This window comes from Equus caballus, chromosome 24 (assembly GCF_041296265.1).
Source record: "Equus caballus isolate H_3958 breed thoroughbred chromosome 24, TB-T2T, whole genome shotgun sequence".
NCBI classification, from domain to species: domain Eukaryota; kingdom Metazoa; phylum Chordata; class Mammalia; order Perissodactyla; family Equidae; genus Equus; species Equus caballus.
The window spans coordinates 35101068-35121462 of record NC_091707.1 but is presented as its reverse complement, the minus strand read 5'-3'; the positions used below and the strand labels follow the sequence as shown (position 1 = coordinate 35121462).

The following is a 20395-nucleotide window of genomic DNA, read 5'->3' as shown; positions in this document are numbered from 1 at the left end:
CTTTCTGGTGACGAGCTCCCTCCTGAAGCTCTCTGGGGGCCCAGCCTGAGTCACCCCATTAGCATAACAAAGACACTCCTGTCACTCAGGAAATTCCAAGGGTTTTTGAAGCTGGGTGGCAGGAACTGGGAAAAACACCTGCTTACGTTCTTGATTATTCCACACGGACACATGCACAAGAGGTATGTCTCATTCATCCTGGTCCCCACAGCAGGCAGCAGGGCAGCCCCACTCTAGGTCATCCACAGATGCCCTAAGGTGGTGGCAAATCAACAAACAGCCCTCCAAGGGTCACACCATTGTCCCTCCTTAAAAGACACCACTGAGCCCCAGAGTGCCCCCATCCCACCCCCAGCTGTCCTCGGTTTCCCTTCCTCTCCAGGATGTTTCCTGAAGAAGAACTGTTCCTTTCCTCTAGTTCAAGGCCGCTGGTCGGCAGCCAGGGTTTAGGACGCTGACTTGCCTTGCCAATCATTGTATTCTTTTGTTTAAAACAAAACAAAACCAATCTCAAGTGCCCACTTGGCAAGGCAGGTCTGGTCCCCTGAGGACACCGCAGCTGCCACCACGGCCACACAGCAGAGGCTGCAGCTCGCACCACTGACCCGCAGGCTCTCACCCTGAGCAGCCCCACCAGCATCGCCACCATCATTGCCCTGAGGACTCCCTCCAGCTGCAGGGCCTCAGCTGCCAGAGGGAATTCTCCGCGGGCCTTGGTTCTTTGGGGTGCCAGCTCCTGCATCCAGCTCAGGGAGTCAGTGTCTGGTGTGGGCATGATCCTATGTCCCCGCCACAAGTCACAGCTGCCCCTCCCAGGGCCTGTAAGGTGGGGCCGAGGAAGGGAGTTCAGACCTCAGCAGCCAAGAAAAATGCCAGGTGTCCACTGTGGGCCCTGCATTGCCCACACAGGGCGGCTGCTCCCCGGTCCCTCCACCTCCCTCCAATTCTTAAGATTCAGGACAAATTCTTTGGATTTTATGCAAGCCTTAAGCCAAGCCTGAGGTCAGAATGCTTCCCATGGTGTTTCAAAGGCCCAGTACTTGGATATTTCACATGCATGATCTTAGGAAACTTTCACAGCAACCCTGTGGGGGAGGGTTACCGTTATCTTCTCTATTTATAGATGAGGGAATTGAGATTCAGAGAGGTTGAGAGACTTGCTCAAGGTCACAGAGCTGACAATTAATGAAGCCAGGAAGAATTCAAACCTAGAGCTGTCACATGCCAGAATTTGCTTGCTTAACCGCTCTGCGATTCTGGTACACAGCCGTTCCACGCTCCTTCTCCCACCCCACCTCTCCTGGTGCGGTTCAGCAATGCAGGGGGCAGAGAGAGCATATCAACCTGGCCTGGTGAGATCAGCCACAACGGAGCTCACCTTTGCCTCCCTCCCATGGGCCAGTCCAGCCTGGCCTGGCACTCTTGCTATCAATTGAGTCATTACTTTGTTGCAGAAAGAATGTAACCAGAGCAGGTGCATTTAAATTCCCCCCTGTTGATACAGAGCTGCATGGAAGCCACAGAGGGGCAGGGAAGTGCAGTGGTTGAGACCTCAAGGAGCCAGAGCCACATTGCCAGGGTCTGAATCTCGGCCTTGCCAATTACTAGCAGGAGCCCTTGGGCGAGGTGCTTAACTTCTCCGTGCCTCCATTTCCCCGACTGTGAAGTGGGGGTGATGGCAGACCTCATAGCACAGGGTCACGCTGAGGAGGCTGAGTTAGTGCATTAAGCCAAACTGAGGTGGCATGAAGGAGGGGCATTTGCAGGGGGCTGTTTTCCCGGGGGGCTGCAGCCTGACCCCCTTCAGTGCTGGGCTTGTGGGCTAGCCACTCTGGGCCATCTTTGCCCTGATGGCCTCTCCTGCTCCTGCAAGGCCCTTCCACCTTGGTCTGGCGCCTCCTGACTCGGTGAGCTGACAAAGGGCAAGTCAGCCCACTGTCAGTGGGCAAGTTCCTTGCGCAGCCGCCCCCTCCCCCCCCCCACCCCCCCATGGAGCACAACTCTTGTGGCCTTACCCAGCTCCAGGGTGGGCTGACGGTGGGAGGAGACTGAATGTTTATGGTGCTTTTACTGAGCGCCTGATTTTCTTCCTGGCAGCAAGCGTGTAAGGTGGCTGTTACTAACCCTGATTCTCAATGAGGACACAGAGCCTTGGAGAGGTCTGCCCAGGTGTCAGGCTGCTGGACGCTTCGGGGCTCAGATGTCATGCCAGGCTCCTCATGGCGGAAGTTTGGGAGATCAGAGAAAATGTACTGCAAAGATTGCCCAGCAATCTGTAAGAGCTCGGGGCTCTCACGACGACTTTTGGAGCTGACCTGACACCTGGTGGCCACAAGTGAGAATTACCCCACCGTGGGGAAGGCGTCGGGGCTGCTGCAGGCAGGGTTTGGGGGAGGCGTCCTTCATTTAACTTGCTGGTGGAGATGTCAAGGGGTAGCCCAAAGGGTCAGAGTGGAAGGGGAGATTTTAGCTTTCCCATATCTCCATCATTCCCCCAAAGCTACCCAAACAAAAAATAACATCTGATACGAAAATTGTTGCGTTTTCATTTTTATGCCAAAGATGAATAAAAGCATCTTGAGAACACTTTGCTGTTTTTGTTGATCCATAACCTATATCCCATGACAAATTTTGGTACTTCGTGGCCTCGTTATCTTCAGGGTTCCACGACACCAGCAGCTATTGAATCCTTAGTTACGGTCAGGGGACGTGATGGTCTTTTGGATCATAATAGACTTAGGAGACAGCGTTCATGACTTCAAGGGGGTTCGATTCATTCGGGGAGTTGGAGCAAAGACGTCTACCTACCCTGATGTGTATGAGCGATGTGAGTTTCATCCCACAGACTGCTCACTGCATTTCTTTTTCTTTTCATCATCCTAATTTTGCCTCTGAGCCCCTATTCCACCCAATTAACGAAAATTCAACTCCAGGCTAGAACCCTGAACAAGGAAGGAAGAGGGGAAAATATGGTGCATGGGAGGGGGGAACATAAATTATTTACAATAATGATTCTGCCACCTGCGCAGAGAGGCCTCAGCATCGCCTCCATCCTCAGTGAAGAAGCCGAGTGAAATCCAAGGGCTGGTGCCTTGACGACCAATGCTGTTCCAGCGGTCCTCTGGGGCGCCAAAGTGTTGGTTCCTGGATGCGCCCCCATCCAGCCCCCACTTTCCCACCACTTGCCCCAAACAATTGCCAGGTGATCATGTCTGTTCATTCCACAGGTATTTATTGAGCACCTACTGTGTGCCAGGTGCTGTGCAGGTGCTACAGAGATGCTTGGGACAATTGCTGGCCTTGTTCGTCCACAAAGACACTGGTGAGGTTAATCTAAACCCTTTAAGGTCCCCATTCCCCCACCTGCTCAGTGCCTGGTCCTCTTGGCTGTTCTTGCTTTTTAGCTAAGCTCCTCATATCTCCCCCGTTTCCCAAGGAGTTTTGAAAAGAAACATAGCACGGTAGATCCCTGGGACAGACTGGGCAGCCTTTATTTCAGCTGTCCCACTTTTCAGGTGGAACCATGAGGCTCCAAGTTCAGGTGGCCAGGTAGTGCCAGGCCACAATTAGATGTCGGGTCTCTCAGTCTCCTGTCCTGGGCTCTCTCCACGTGAGCCCTCTGCACCTGCTCCAGAAGGCGCCTGTTCTCATTTCCTGAGCATCTGTTCCCTCTACCACTGCCTCCCGCATCTCAGAGATCTCTCCCCTTGACACAGTTTGCATTGACTGGAACCACTGCTTTTGTGTGCTGACCTCCCCATTGCTCTTTTCCTGCCTCCTAGCAACCCCGTTGCATTTCCAATTTGTCTTCTAGGCCGCCAAGCACGCGCCCCCTGGTGGTCACTAGAACCAGAGGGCGCCCCCCTGGTGAAGGGCACACCAGCCTCCCGGTGACACGGAGACCAAGCCAGACTTTATTCACCTGCTTGCTCACAGTCCTGGCCTCGGTGTCTGTGCACAGAGTTTCCAGCCAGCTCTCCGCCTCCTCCTTGCCGCCATCCGACTTGCCAGGACTTCTCCTCGCTGAGACTTCTTTCCAGACCAGACTTGTTGCTATGGCTTCGCCATTTTCAAGAGACTGGTTTGAAAGGTAAGCAGGTAGCACTGAGCGCCAGTGCAGCCTCATGGCTGGTTGACCAGCGTGTTTAGATAGGCTCAAATCCAAGAGAGCCTGCGTGAACCCACCCTCCTCTTGGCAGTGCTCTGACCGTGGGTAAGGCTCGGGGTCGGCCCGGGGATGGGGCAGAGAGCTGGTTCATGTTGTCAGCAGATTTAAATTTTAGAATGTGCACACGCTTTGACCCAGCAATTACCCTGACCCCACTCCACCGAGCCCGTTAGAGAAACGCGTGCACGCGAACACTCCATCAAAAGGATGTTGGTGACAGTATTTGTAGTAGCAAAACATTGGAAATAACGTAAATGTCCATAAAAATGAGATTAACTTATGAGACTCCTGTACTATGAGATACCATATGGCAGCTAAAACAGACTGAGATGGAGCTCAGTGTATTAATATACCATAAGGCAAAGCAGGTTCAGAGGAGCCAAGAAGATGATTCTACTTATGACAAATAGGAAGCCCTGTAATGTGAGTGTGTGTGTGTGTGTGTGTGTGTGTGTGTGTGTGTATGGGGGGGGGGTAAAATAATATATAACAAAATACACGTGTACTTTGAGCCTGTCATATGCCAGATAGTGTTCTAAATGCTTTACAGACATTACTCCATTTAATCCTCAAAACCTCCTATGCCATGGGTATTATTATAAGCCCCATAATACAGATGGGGAAACTGAGGCACAGGGAGATTGGGTAACTTGCCCAAGGTTCCACAGGAGTGGAGCCAGGATTGGAACTCAGGTGTTCTGACCCCAGAGCCTGTTTTTAACCACTGTGGCACACACTCACTCGCATACGCACATTCTTGATTGCGAGTCCGTGGGAAAAGGTATGGAGACGTGCACCTGAAATTGCTCACGAGAGCTCTCTAGGAGGCAGAGAGAGCTGTGGGGTGGGGAGATAAAAGAGGACCTTCACGTTCTCCTTGCTATACTTCTGTGGGTTTAGAATTTTCACAAGCAGATATTATTTGTAAAAAAAAATGAAAATAGAAAATTCCTGCAACAAGAAAAATTACAACTCTGCCCTCTAATCAGAACTAATAGAGCTGCGGTGTGTGACCGGAGGGCAGTTTGGACTAATAAAGTGGTGGTGTGTGATCTGAGGGGCAATTTGAGGTGCCCACGAGAGCCCCCTACTCGGATCCTGAGACGCGGGGACCCTGGCCCCAGCTCTGCCTCTCGATGGCTGTGTGACTTCATCTGCAAAGCTAGAGGGTTTGCTGGACCCAGAACCTGGTCTCTTGACCTCCACCTTGGGCCTTCCCACCAGCATCCCAAAGGAGAGAGATGCCACGTTAGGAACAGCAAGCGGGGACATCGGCACAGAGACACACAAGCCGCACTAGAGGGAGTGGGCATGGTGTAGGGAGGATGTGAGCCTGAGCCATCCTTGGGGGGCCCCTTGCTGGATGATAGTGTCATGCCTGAATGACACCACCGTGTCAGTTCCTTATGTGCATTTCCCCCAGGTGATCCTTACGAAACCCTCTTGGGTGCTGTGGCTACCACCCCCTTCTAAAGATTCAGAGACTGAGAGCCCTGCACACGCCACACTCTGAACGAGAGTAGGGTTTGCAGCTGGGCAAGTCTGTCCTTCCCGTCTGCACTGTGGCTTCTCCACGTGGAGACGCTATTCGAGGCTCAGGACAGAGGCATTGGGGGATGGCTGTGGGGCAGGACCAGAGAGGCCTCCTCACAGAGCTCCTTAGGGACCCTGCAAGACATGAAGTCATGTGGGAGCCAAAAGCAGACCCACTGGGGTCCTGCGGCCCTGGCAAGGAGGGCTGGTATGGAACCACTCAGACCTGGGTTCAAAGGCCACCGCTGCCCCTTCCTGGTTGCAGGCACTTAGGTTCTGGGCTTCCCTTCGCTGGAGCCCAGTCTCATCACTTACAGCCTGGGGGTGAGCACAGCATGGCCGGCCGGCATAGGGCCCTGTGAGAGGACAGGCGCCTGTGCCTGTTAGGGACCGGCAGAGCTGCTGGCACGTGGAGAGGGCTCAGGGGGGTTGGTTTCTGTTATTACTATTGTCAGGGTCCTTTTCTGTCTCTTCAAGGAGGTCAGCCTGTCACGACCTGCGTGACTCCCTAAGCCACAGCAGAGCTGGATGGCCTGAGGCTCCCCAACGTACCGGCTCATGCTTTAGTCCCCTGTCCTCTGGACTGTGTCTATGTGACACCCCCCGCCTGAGTGATACCCTCTCTTTGGGCTACTGTGATACCTGGCACAAATCCCCATTACCCCTCTCACCACGCCGGGGCCTAACTGTTTGCTCCCTGTGTCACCTCCTATTCGGCTGTGAGCCCTGTGCCCCAGAATCTGCCCCACAGCCAGCGGCAGTATATGGCTGAGGCCGAAGCTCTGCTGAGAGCGAATGGAAGAGGAGGAGGAGGGTAAATAGTGGCCTGGCCTTGGGGTCCAGGCCAGAGGAGCCACCTGCTGCAGGGGAGGCCAGGCGGGGGACGTCACACCTAATAAAATGAAGACAGGGTGGCACCCGGAGCCCAGGTCCACCCTGCCAGGGCGCCTCACAGAGAACTGGGGACCTCCCCGCGGCAGAAGTTGGAGAGGCATGGGCCGCAGGGCCCGGGCTGACCTGAAGTTCACCATGCCGGTCTTCTCGTCAATCTTCTTTATCAGCTCCCTGATTTGGGACCGGTTTAAGGGGACTTGCTTCTGCTGAGGAGGTGGATGGAACAGGCCAGGTTAATGGAGCTTTCTGCTTACCCCTCTCCAGGCCTCCCCACCACACACGCGCGCGCACACACACACACACACACACATACACACACACACGCGCACACACACACATGCACACACACACTCTACATAAAGCCTCACTCCTCTTGGGACCACGGCTGACAGAACGTCCCCTCCTGACCCCTGTCTTGCCGGGCCCAGCTCCTCCCTAGGGCTGCTCTGACCATGGGCCTCTTCCAGTTGGCGTTTCAGGGGCCTCAGCACCTTCGTCATATTGGGGGTTGAGTGGGATTCCAGGCAAGAGGAGAGGGCCAAAGGTGGACATACTGGGGCTCTGGGATGTGTCTCTTTTCCCACTCCCTTTGTGTGTCTGCCCGGTAGCCAACTGCGATGGGAGAAAGACCTCTAAGATGAAGAGTGTGTGTCTTCATGTGGCATCTTGGGTCCTCGGTGGCATCAAGTCTACGGAACAGAGAACGACTTCAGCAGGGGGTCGAGGGAGTCTGAGATTTCCCTCTGGGTCTGGATAAGTGAGGCAGATAAATGGCTTCTCACAGACAATCCCGGGAAGCTCCATGAAGTGCTTGTGCTTTGTCTCTGTCTGTGTGTCTGTCTCTTGTGCTCTCTCTCGCTCACTCTCTCTCTCTGTCTCACACACACACACACAGTGCCTGCGGCCACTGGGGATCAGCATACCTGTACCATAGCTTTCCGGAATTCGCCTACAGGCATCCTCATCGTTCTGGTAGGGTTCAAGTTCTTGAGGAAGTCCACTACCGTGATTTTGTGCTGGTCTGCATAGCTCTGAGAGAAGCAGGGACACCAGGAGCAAACACTTGACCTGGTAACATCTGTAACAACACCCCTTCCCCTCCCACCAAAGGGTGGTGGGCGCTCCCAGAGCCAGCAGGCGGAGGGGCAGTGAGAGAGGACAGACTGGGGGTGTAGATCAAGAGTCCCGCCCACGCCGAGGCCTGGCACCCTGCGGGCCACTGTGGTTCTGGGGTATGGCTCAGCTTCCAGAGCCCACACCCCCTGAGCAGGATCTCCATGCTGCTCCAAAGGTGGGAGGGTGGGAGTCGATGCGGTTGAGGCCCCCCAGCATTGAGGGGAGAGCGTGGGTGATCGTGTTCACACGTGTTACTAGGTTTGAAATTGCCTCCACTAAAACCAGTGTAGATGGTACACTGTGGATGGTGGGGGCCCTTGTTGGCTCCGAGACTGAAAGACCAAACCACCACCACGTAGTGACACAGACAGGACAGGCTCTCGGAACTCATGGAATTCTCGCCACTTCACACAAGGGCTTATATGGAGATGTACTGTGTTAGAGCATTTTAAAAATAGTATTTCATTTTGAAAATATTACTCACATTGCAAGGTAATTTTATATTAGAAAGAAGTAAGTTAAAAATAACCCATGAATCCAATCCTATCGTCCAGAGGTAACATCTTGATGTGTATCCTATCTATCTATCTATCTATCATCTATCTATCATCTATTTACCTATCTAATGTCCATCTATCTATCCATCTGTTGAGCTATCCATCCATCCATCATCTTTCTACTGTACATGCAGTTTTATAAAATGCCCTGTACTAACGCATTGTGAGCACCTTTCACTGTCATTCAGATGTTCTTTTGGGGTCCTCTTTTTGCATCTCATAAGGCCCCGGCAGGGCCCTGCTCTATTGGTGGTATTCCTGCAGACATCCTGCTCCCAGAGGAACTCCTCAGGGATCCATCCTTGGTCCCCTTCTCCTTTCCCCACGCTGTCGTTTCTGGTGTGCACTGCCTCTCCCCACCTGGGGCGACCAGTTCTGCATTTTCAACTGCTGCTCACACGTCCATGCTGACGCCCCCCCGGCACCTCCATCCAACACATCCGAGGTGAGTCTCAGTGGGCTCGGTTCTGCACACTGTCACTGGGTGCTGTGTCAGATGCCATGGGTGAGCCCTCAGCACCCACTCCAGTCCCTTCACAGCATGCCTCTATAATGCAGAGGCCAGAAAGCCAAACATCGACTTTCCCCAAATCCCTTGACTTAGGGGTCGGCACGGGCTGGCTTTCACCAAGCACCTGTGTGAGGCTCGGGTGAGAGGTCTGATGTGGAGACAGTGGGCCGTGGGAAGATGTGGGGGTGGCTTCCTGATTCAGCGGGGGATTCCTCATCGGGCAGCTTCCTGATCGTGGCAGAAGCAGCACCTGGCCCGGCAACCCAGTTGGGGTGTTTGGGGAGCCATTTCTGGACCCTAAACCAGGAGTCTGTTTCTTCAGCCCTCCCAATGTTTCCGTGGTCTGTCTCCAGCAGTGCATCCCTCTTTGCTTAACCCACTAGAACGGATTCTGTCATCAGCAACTAAGGACCTTGAGCAGCGTAAGGGCCTGTTCCTTTGGTAGATGCCGTTGACGAGACCCAGCGCAGCTCCTGCCCTGGAGGATGCACAGTCTCGGGGTGAAAGGGTGAAGCAGAGGGCTGTGGGAGCACATGGCAAGGGGCAAGGGCATTTCTGCATCACTAGGGAATCTGAGAAGGGCTGTCCAAGGACGTGACATGTGACGAGAGACCTAGAGAATGAGTAGGAATGATGAGACAGAGGGCAGGAGGAAGGGCATTCTGGGTAGACGGACCTGCGTGTACACAGGCCTGGAGTTAAGAGAACTGATGCAGAGAAGGATGGAGGAATCTGGTGGGGCTGAAATGTGGAGAGCAAGGCGGGAGGATGGGGAGGGCTGGGGCTGGAGAGAGGCGGGGCCAGGGGGTGGCCCCCTTTCCCCATCCAGACTTCCCTACCTCTGGCAATGATACCATCTTTCTTTTGGTCCCTTGGACTTGAAATGTTGGGGTTATCTTTGGCTTTCTCTTATCATCACAGACCTCCCTTCTCCGAAGACACACACACACACACACACACACGCACACGCACACGCACACGCACCATATGCCCAACCATTCTCCAAGTCCTGGAGATGCTCCATAATGATGTCTCCTACATCTGTCCCTCCACTTCCAATGTCTCTCTCACCCAAGTTATCATTCCAGACCTAGAATACCACAACAGTGTCCCCATTGGTTTCCCCACTCTTATCTTTACCTGCTTCAGTCCATTTCCCTCTCTGTTGCCTGAAAAATCTTCCCTTGTTCCTGCCGGATCCACACCACACCCACTCCTCAACACTCGCTGGCTCCTTACTCCCCAAGGAGTCAAACTTGAACACTGAGCCTGAAATCGGAGGATGGCCACATCCAGCTCCAGCCTCCCTTTCCATCCTTGACTTCCCGGCTTCCCTGTGAGCCTGGAGCCGCACGGTTCTTCTGCTGGAGCCACGTGGTTCCGTTCCCATCCCTCAACCCACTGCGTGCAGTCGCCCCTCTGCTCCTGTGCTGGTGGGGATCCTCTTCCCGGAACCCCCTTCCTGGCGCTTTTGCTCCCCTGAATCCTTCCTGCTCTTCAAGGCCCTGCCCAACCCCAGCTCCGCCAGGAAGTAGCCTTTTCTGTTTGCCGCACCTTACAGAGACCTCTAACTTGGATTCTGGTTATATTTGCTGCCTTTGTCGCTGATTTGTTATTTATCATATGATACTTTCTATTCGAAATTACCATATCTGATCCGTTTTCCCAGCCAGATTGTTGGCCCCCTGAGGGGAAGGGCTGTGTGTGTCTGGTTTGGCCTCTCCTCTGAGACTCCATTCTTACTCTGTCTTAAACCAACAGCATCGCTTTGCATCAGATAAGTCCATTCCTGTTCCCTGGAGCATCCTGATCCTCTTGCAACACAAGTTCCCCCCTTGGTCTCATCTGACGTCCTCTGACTCGTAAAGACATTTGATATTCCTTTGCTTTCTAGAACTTTTCATACAACAATAATTTTCTTGCAAGAGCCCTTCCATTTAGTCCTGGAAACTGAGGCACAGAGCAGATGCACCAGGAAGCGGCCCCAGGGCCACACACCCTGCAGAACCCGCATTTGCACAGCAGCATCCCCGCTCCTGCTTCCCCAGGTAGCAACGAGTCTGCCTCCAGGAGCAGCCCTGGCACCTCCACCTCGGGGCAAGAGCCAGTGGTGGAAACACCAGAGCTGGGGCTGGTCACTGCTCTGTGAGGCAATCCAACCAGAGGGGTTCCAACACCCCTTCCACTTCTAACGGTCTCTGAGTTTTTATTTCCATCATTCCGTCTGCCCCCTGTGATTGTTGGAAACAGTCTAAGGAAAGACTCAGCCAGGTGCAGTTTATCACTAGATATAAAGGACTTGAGGGTCCCTCTTTAGCTGAAGTCACCAAATAGCCATCCTGACCACAGGGGTATCTTGACACCCTCACCAGCTACTGGAAAGAGCCTGTGTTTATTGAGCGCTTATCATGTGCCGGGCATTCTTCTCAGCACGTCGTGTGTATTATAGAATTTATATTTCTATATACAAAGCCCTCCAGGGTGGGTACTATCATTATGCGCATTACACAGGTGAAGAGACTGAGGCACAGAGAGCTTTAGTGCCTTGCCTCTGGTGGTACATGAGGGAGTGGTGGATCCCAGCTGGTAGCCCCTCCCACTGCAGCCAGTTCTCAGCTCTTCCCTTCTCTGGAGGCAGGAAGCGCTGCTGAGAGATCCTAAATCCACAGGGAACATTCCGTGTCTGGGACGTTCCTTGTCAGAGTGGGCTGTGCAGCCCCTTTCGGGAGGAGAAACTCTGGGTCGCTGATTGGGACCCAGAGGTCGGCTTTCTCCGGGCGTGCCTGGGGCTCTGAGAGGAAAGTGGGGCTCACCTGGATCAGTTTCATGGGGTTCGTCCACAGGAGGACGGCTTTCTTGGCAGACAGGCCTTGCACCGCCTTGTACACCACGTCCAGCTGGGGGTGGACGGCGTACACCCCATCCAACGTTTTCACGAACTGCTCAGACACCAGCACGTTCTGAGGCGGGGAGAGAGAGGACCCATCACGGGGTGGACACCGCCCTTGTGCCGTCTCCCTGCCCAGACCAGCATGCCCACCCGAGCCACAGTCAGAGCGTTCTGTCTTTTCCAGTTTGTCCTGCGTTGCTGCTCCTAGATGGGACGTTTCTTAGAGCTCATGGTTTGACCTGGAAGTTTCCCACGTGATTTTGGTCAGATGTTCTAGTCGGTGCTGGTGGCTCGTCCGTCACGTGCTGTCGGCGCAGCTCGGCTCTCAGAGGGCGAGCGTAAGTGCCTGCGTCCAGGGCCGTGAGACTGGGCCCGAAACAAAGGCCCTGAAACGTCTGGATCTATCCCAGTGTTGGCCTTCAGAGCAGGAGTCCTGGAAGGAGATCCCTCATTCCAACCATCCCATCATGGCTCGAAATGCATTGGGAAGCCCCCTTTTGGGTCACAGGCCACAGGGGAAAATGTGTCCTGTGAAATCATGTTTGCACAACCCCAGCCTCCGCCAGTTTGATCAACCTGCTTCCTCCCTCGGCTGTGGTTCTGAGTATCTTTTGCCTTTTCAAAGAATTAAACCCATGCTTGAGGGCTGAAGACTTAGTCCCTCCCCTTTGTAGATATTCTAGAGAAAGTTCTAGAAGCATCTACAATAAAGGAATTCCAACACCATCTAGAGTTATGGCAGCATGGTTGACAAAAGGGAAGGAAAAGGCTACTTCAGATCCCTTTGTTCTGGTAGGCTTGTTAAGGGGCAGTGTGAGCCCAGCGCATGGGTTTATACGCAGTCTGCAGCCTAAACAGCAGCGTTTCTAACATCCCCTCTGACGCAGCGCCTGTGTCCATACTTCCAGCCTGTGCTGTTGGCGGGGGAGCCAAGAGCTAACGAAACCTGCACCTGTGGCTGACAGTCATGATGGGTGGGGTGCAGGATAAGGCAGTGTTGTGGGGCGCAAGGCCAGAGCTGTAGGAAGTGGGTGGAGAGAGGGCCCCGAGGAGAAAGACCATGAACACAAGCCGGAGCCTGGGGCGGGGAGAGAGGGCGAGGGAACAAAGTGAGAAGAAAATCTGATATGTTTTTATAATGTTTTATAATCTGTCGCAAACATAAGTCCGGATTTTACTTATTATTCAGTTCCAAGGAGCTTGGGTTTAAATATTCAAAATATCCTCACTGATATAATTGCAAGGCATTAAAATCTTACCAAAACGTGATATTTGTGTGTCATTAAAGAAATGTAAAAGGACTTTACCTTTATAGGAACTCTAGAGTAAGAGGCAGAAGCCCTGGGTTTACTCCGTGCTATGTTTCTCACTTGCTGTGCAGTCCTGGACAAGTGACCTTACCTCTCTGTTTCAGTTTCCTCATATGTAAAGTGGGGAAATGAGGAAAAGTACCTGTTATTGTGTCCCTCATAAAAAAAGATGTTGCAGTCCTAACCCCCAGTACTCGTGAACGTGACCTTATTTGCAAATAGGGTCTTTGCAGATGATGAAATTAAAATGAGGTCATTAGGGTGGGCTCTGCTCCAATATGACTGGTGTCCTTATAAAAAGGGGATGTTTGGATACAGAGATGGACATGCACACAGGGAGAATGCCACCTGAAATGAAGGCGGAGATGGGGGTGATGCTGCTACAAGCCAAGGAACACCGAAGACTGCCTCCCGGCAACCAGCAGAAGTGAGGAGAGAGGCGTGTGACAGAGCCTCCCTCACAGCCTCTGAAGGAACCAACCCGCTGACACCTGGATCTGGCACTTCTAGCTTCCAGAACTGTGGGACAATAAATTCCTATTGTTTATGCCACCGGGTTTGTGGTACTTTGCCACGGCAGCGCTAGGACATGAATTCATTCTCCCTACCTCCCGGAATAGGATCAGAGGAGCTGGGGTACAGAAAATCACTTTGGGGTAAAAAAAAGATTATAGAATGGTAGACAAGTGTAGGATATTGTAACCACCAGCTACCACCTCTCGGGTGATTCAGGCAAGGGCACCTGGCAGGAGTCTGGAGTCACCTTGGGCTTTCCTCCACCATCCAGGGATTTTTACCCTCAAATGCCACTCTGAGTAGGCCAGGTCATGAAATGAAAATGCAAGTTTGTACATGTTTTATATTCAGGTTCTAAAAATCCTGTGATTCTGGAACCATCCTGGGACCCAGCTCCATCCATCAGCAAAGCTGACAGTAAACAAATTCCGTTCTGTGGTCCTTCTGCCTTAGTTCCCGCTGTTTCCTCATCTCCACGCTCAGGCTCCCTCTCAGGTGTTCAGGTCCTGGGTTCCCAGGATCTGGTACATGATGTCACACCCTGATGTTATTGACTGAATGGCTACTCCTATGGAAAGGACCCTGGAAGGCAGAGTTATGCTCCAAAGGAGTGACGTTTTCATGGAGCATTTGTGTGAGGGCCCGTGAGGGATAGAGCTGGGGGCACCTGCCAACCTGGAGTGGCCACAGTAACTGGCTTGCTCCCTGGTGCAAGCGACTACCATTTGATCACTCACGGAAATGTCGAGTTCTTCCATACTGGATTTGGGGTTCCTCTTGATGGACAGGATAAGTAAAACAGCTCCATCCATACTCATAGGGTTCAGGAAAAGCTGTGGGAGGAGGAGCGAGACAGGAGGAGGCTGAGATGGGGCCAGGAGAGGCTGGCTCAGAGCACAGCTTCCATTTCTTCCCATCAATTCACAATCTCTGTCTCCCTCCCAGACTTATCTGTAAGCACCTGTCTCCCTGTCCGTCTGTTTGTCCATCCATCAATCCATCCATCCATCCATCCATCCCTCCCTCCCTCCACCTGTCCACCTGTCCATCTCACTGCTCATCCATCCATCCATCCATCCACCTGTCCAACTCTCCACTCATCCATCCATCCATGCATCCATCCATCCATCCACCTGTCCAACTCTCCACTCATCCATCCATCCATCCATCCATCCATCCAGCAAACATGTATTGGGGGCCTGCCATGTGCCAGTTACTGGGTTAAGTGCTGAGAGCTGTGCAGGCAGACATGACAAGGTCTCTGCCCTCTGGTAACTTAGGCTGTAGAGAGGGACAGGCAAACAAGCAAATGGCATCAGAAGTGCCGTGATGGCAGTGACAGAGGCACACACTGGCATCACAGGAGCGAGGAAAGGGGCCTCCAGTACAGTGGATGCACGCTTGAGTCAAGCCTTGCAGGACTAATGGGGATTAGTCAGGTCTGAAGAAGGGAGGACAGGACGAGAGGAGGGAACAAAATGCACCAAAGAAGATGAGGGTAGGCAAGCGCAAAGGTGCTTGGGCGGTAGCGGATGCTTCGTGAGTGGGAGCGGAGAGAACGAGGCCGCAGAGCTGTGATGGGCCAGACCACACAGGACCTTGCGGGCTTAGTTAAGTACTCAGGGCCTTGTCCCACCTGTGCTGGGAGCCCCTGGAGCATGGTGCAGAGAGGGAAGCACGGAGCCCAGTGACCCTGCTTACAGCTCTCTGGCCTGGCATTCGTTCCCTGACACATCACCTAGGGCTGCTCTGAGGATTCAACAAATGGATTCGAGCAAAGTATTCAAAAGAGTTCTTGGTTCATAGGAAGCAGCCGACAAGTGTTAGTTATTATTCTCCAAGGGGCTCAGCTGGTTCCATGATGAGGCAGGCAGGGACTTTTATCGAGCATCCGCTGTGTTGTGTGTCAGGTGTTTCCTAGGCTCGGATGTTCTCCAGTGAAAAAAGACAGACTTGAGCCCTGCCCTCCTAGGTCTTAGCATCTAGAAGCCTTTGCTTGACTCATTTCTCAGGGAGAACGCTTTATTTATCCAAGATTAGAGAAAGGAGGCTAGGGCTGGATGTGGAGAAGCATAGATAATTCCAGTGGCAAAATTGATGTGGCCTTCACCTATGGCCAAACTGAGAATTACATTTTAAACTCTTTTCATTTTAAAAACATTTTTAAAAATCAAAATATATTTCTTACATGTGCTCATCATATAAAAAATTTTAAAAGAGGTAAAAAAATGTTAAAATTGTCTATACTCCACAACCAGAGAAAACCCCTGTTGTCATTTTGCTGAGGCAATTTATAGTCTTCTCTTCTTTTCTTTCTTTCTCTTTTTTTTTCTTGCTGAGGAAGATTTGCCCTGAGCTAACATCTGTGCCAGTCTTCCTCTATTTTGTATGTGGGTTGCTGCCACAGTGTGGCCACCTACGAGCGGTGTAGGTCTGCGCCTGGGGAACCAAACGGCCACCGAAGCAGAGCACAGAAACTTAACCGCTAGGCCACTGGGCCAGCCCCAGGCAATGTTTAGTCTTTTAAAATTCAGGTTCTCTGAACTGCCCTTGGCTTCATTGGCCACCAAAGCTGAATCATTCACAGGCTGGGTCAGTCTCTCTTATCTGAGTTACAATTGGTCCCACTCCAGCCAGGCCAGACTCTTAGCTCTCCCAGGCCCTACATCTGGTCTGGTCTGCAGTCACCAGGCTCCCTCCACTGGGCGGACTCTGACTTCCTCTTGTCACTTTCATAGCTCCAAGGTGGTTGCCCTCTGGGATGGCGGCTCATCTTTACTGATTCCTGACTCCCATTCTTCTTCCACGAGCACCCCAATGTCAGTGGTCCCCCTTGGGCCGTCCCGACATCTTGAGGGAGTCGGTGTTGCAGTGGAAAGCCAGGTGGGGCTGACTTCCCTCTGCTTCTTGCCTGCAGTGTGTCCTGAGCAAGTCACAGGGCCTCCGTTTTCTCATCTGACAAGTGGGGCTAGTGGAGCCCACCTGGAGGGCTGGGCTATGAGGAGGACGCAAACCACATGAGACGGGACCTGGCTAGTGGTTGGAGTCCCAGAAAGGGGAACTGTTAATAGAAGTCCTCATCTTCCATCTGTTTTCCAACTGCCCAGAAGCTTCTGTATTGTAAATTAGCATCTATAAGCAAATTAACTTAAAATGAAATATGTATTCATTCATTCATTTAATAAATATTCATTGAGCATCTATTTTATGCCCAGTGCTAGGTACAACGGGTCCAACGATGGGCAAACTCAGACACGGTTTCTGTTTCCATGAAGTTTTCACACTAGTGGGGGACAGACGGTCAGAGTCCCTCCGATGAGGGTGTGAGGAGAGACTGCAGTAAGCTCTGCAGGAAGGGGTGAGCAGGGTTCTGAGGACGCCGCCAAGGCTCCCTGAGGACTGCTGCTGGAGGTGCGCCAGGAGGCAGAGCGACAATCAAGGCAGGTGGCTGGGAGCAGGGGGCCCGGGCACTGCAGGCCGAGGACGCAGCCTGAGCCAGACCCGGCAGCAGGAGGAGAGGAGATGAAAGAAGACCCTGAGGCCAGCCTTGGTGGGAGAGCGAGAGAGAGCATGGGGTAAACTGAGGTTGGAGAAGCACAGAGGGATGAGAGAACTGGATCTGAGCAACAGGAGGCCATGGGGGTCTAAGGTGGAGGAGAGTAGATGGGGGTGGAGGTAGAAGTCAGGTTTATGCTCAGAAAGTACACTCGGGCTGCAGTGTGAAGAGCCTGGAGGAGACCCAGATGGGAGGAAGGAAGGGTGGTTAGGGATGACTACTGTGCACCAGCTGAGAGTGGAGGGTGACCCTGGGATTACAGCAGAGAGACAGTCAAGAACATATGCACATGTGAAGCACAGGGTAGATTTTCCCAGTGATGCTCTCCAGCAATGTCAGCCCCATCACCCTGCTGCCCCCACCCCAACATACACAGACACACACACACACGGATGCACACATGCACAGATGCATGGACACACACGGACACACAGATGCACATACATGGACGCACACACTTGGAAGCATGGACACGTGTACGGATGCACAGACACACACAGATACACACAAGAATGCATGGACACAGACACACACATGGATGCACAGATATACATGGATACACAGACATACATGTAGACACAGATATACACACATAGACACACGGACACACACATGGATGCACAGGCACAGACACACACACACACACACACACGTATGCACACATAAAATGACCGGTTCCCAGATTAGGTAAGGACTTTACCTTCAGGACTTTGAGGCTGTCATTGAGCTCCAGTCCTCTGCTGATTTTGGAGACTCCTTCGTTGCTAATGTCATTGCCGCTAACATCTAGGTAGGCCAGGGAGTTGTTGAGTCTGAGGACATCCCCTAGGGCCGTAGCCCCCTCGTTCCCAAAGCCATTCATGGAGACATCCAGTTTCTTCAGGGTCACATTGGTCTCCAGGGAGAGGGGAGAATGACACCAGCATCAAGGGTGCACGCAACTCATCCAGGAAACGGCCCCTATTTCTACCCTCTGCTGCATCCAGACTGGGTGGTCAGTGGTCTCTGGGAAAGAGGGATCTGCCAGATCTTTCCAGGCCCTCCCGGCTGGGCTTGGAGTCTCAAGCACTCTCGAGACTCATTCCCTTTGGGTTCTGGTCATTCCCTACACGATAAGTAAACTGTTCTCTTGAAGTAGCCCCAAAGATGCCACCCAGACCCCTGCGTGGTGAACTTACCTTGTTAGGATTGGTACCAAAGAATGACGCACCTCCAGGGGTGGTGGGAAGGAGACTAACAATGTGAAGAGCACTTGATGAGAGCTCAGTATGCCCTCATCAATGGCCACCATGAGGAAGAGCTTCAAGATGGCAGGAGGGAGGCCCCAGCTGCCCCCAACCGGGATCAACAAACCACTCCCAGAGAGAGCCTTACCCGGAGACCATTGCACAAAGCCACAGCTCCCCGTGTGTAGAAGTGATTCCAGCTCAAATCCAGCGACTGGAGCCCTACATTCAAGGCTGGCGGAGGGAGGGAGTCATCTTAGCATCCCCCACATCCCGCAGAACCCACGCTCAGTGTGAGCAGACATCCACGATGTTGGGCGCACGGATCCCTCTGTGCTCACGCAGAGAAAACACTGAGGTCACATTTTTTCAGTCACTCAAACGGAAAATAGACGATTCCCAATGCTGGCAACGATGCTGTGAAACAATCATACTCACATATTGCAGGTGGCAAGCAGATTGGTATAATTTGGAAAATACTATCGTGTCAAGGATATTTTCCTACAACATGTATATACCCGTCACACAGCGATATCACCTCCGAGACCCTTCCTAAGGAGACAGTACCAGATACGAGAAGAGCTACATGCTTGCAGACGTTTACCACAGCATCACTTATAAAAGTAAGGTTTGTGACTCACAGGGGAAGGGTAAAGTATATCACAAATATCCACCTGGTGGAATATTACCCAACCACTAAAACAGATGGAGAAAGCATGGAAAACAGGGGTTGTGTTTACACAGGGAGGCTGTGCAGGGCGTGGCGTATTAAATGACATGCTTTTTTCATGGAGACCTATGGGAGCAGCGGTGGCTCCAGGATTTCTATCCAGGAGAGCTTTCGGAACACAATCAGTTGGAAGTGGGGAGGCGACAGGTTTTTCTAGAAACTTGGTTTGCAAAGAAATTGCCCTTTTTTTTAACTTAAAGATGCTTTTGCTTACATGCTACATATGGTTGGGAAAACATCCTATTTAAGCACATTACTATTGTTCCTTTTCTTTGGGGAGGGCGAATACGGGAGGACACCATTGGAAGGAGAGGCTCAAGTACTCTTGAAGCTTTACTGAATGGGAGGGGTCGCCTGCAGCCCTCGGGCCCAGGAAACGTCTTCTTCTACGTTATCTTTTATGGGCAGTGCACTGGGTACTGATCCTGGCTCTCTCTGCGTCAAGCCCCAGGACGTACTTCCAGGAAAGTGCACAACGCCTCATGTTATTTTGAGAACAAACCCTCTCCTGCCTCCACTCTCTCTCCCTTCTCTCATTCTCTTCTTACCCTTGTTTCCTCTTCTTGCCAATTCCCTCACTTAAGTTATACCCTACACACCTGCATCTCGTAAATGTCCACAGAATTTAAATTTTAATTCTGACCTCACCACTCGCTGGCTGTGTGACCTTGGCCGGATTCCTAACCTTCTCCTGCTTCTTTTTTCTTATCTGTAAAATGGAGATATCAACCTGTACAAGATTTTGGTGAGGATTGATGTAAAATGTCTAGCATGAGGCCTGTCACAGAGCCATCGCTTAACATTTGGTAGCTTTAATAATAATAATGAACTAGTAAATATTTTAATATTAATATTTTTAAAAGCTGCATATACAGTGTGATGATAACCATATTAAAACAGAATGTAGTCTGTCTCACTTTAAATTTATGGCTCAGTTTTCGAATGGAGACTCAAGTTGCCCAACAATTCGTTCACACTTTGCTCCTCCCCTCCTAAAAGCTATTTTATACCTTCTCCCCGCTCCTCAAACCTATCAGCCTACCCCCCTCTCAGTTGAAGATCTTGCCTCATGCCTCACTGAGGAAATGGCAGCAATGGGATGGGAGAGCTCCATCCTCTGAACTTGAAACCCACCAGCCCGCCTGCACCTGCACCCACCCGTCCTCCTCCCTCTTTGAATGAACGAATGCTGTCGGAGGGGACCCCCCCCCCATTTTTGTTCTGGATGCCATCGCCTCCAGCCTTTTCAAGGACTTTGCTCCCGTAATTATCTCCTCCTTCTTCTGCATCATCAGTTTTTTTTTTCTTTTCTTTCTATCCACATTTTCCATCCTTAAAAACCTTCCGGACTCCATGTCACCTGTCTTTCTGTTCCAGCCTCATCTCAG

The 20395-nt window shown here is 52.1% G+C and overlaps 2 protein-coding genes across 5 annotated transcripts in view; one reads left to right on the top strand and one right to left on the bottom strand.

The window, feature by feature from the left end:
• Nucleotides 1–3466: 3466 nt before the first annotated feature.
• Nucleotides 3467–20395, bottom strand: part of LRRC74A (leucine rich repeat containing 74A) — a 30988-nt gene continuing 14059 nt past the window's right edge. For 2 of the 4 annotated variants that reach the window (XR_002803575.2, XR_011432251.1), the window contains exons 8-15: nt 18426–18511; nt 17752–17946; nt 14233–14328; nt 11593–11739; nt 7519–7626; nt 6719–6801; nt 3923–4078; nt 3467–3625 (exon numbers count right to left, since the gene is read on the bottom strand). Coding sequence is in view for 2 of the 4 variants with exons in the window: in XM_023628156.2 (XP_023483924.2) it covers nt 4054–4078; nt 6719–6801; nt 7519–7626; nt 11593–11739; nt 14233–14328; nt 17752–17946; nt 18426–18511 (740 nt within the window). In the remaining 2 variants the exon portion in view is untranslated. Of the gene's footprint in view, nt 3626–3891; nt 4079–6718; nt 6802–7518; nt 7627–11592; nt 11740–14232; nt 14329–17751; nt 17947–18425; nt 18512–20395 lie in introns of those variants that run through there. The other 2 variants (XM_023628156.2, XM_014735738.3) reach the window with 1 other exon arrangement.
• ANGEL1 (angel homolog 1) overlaps nt 3956–20395 on the top strand; it is a 66324-nt gene continuing 49884 nt past the window's right edge. The window contains exon 1 of the mRNA XM_070250226.1: nt 3956–4090. The gene's annotated coding sequence lies outside the window, so the exon portion shown is untranslated. The remainder of the gene's footprint in view (nt 4091–20395) is intronic.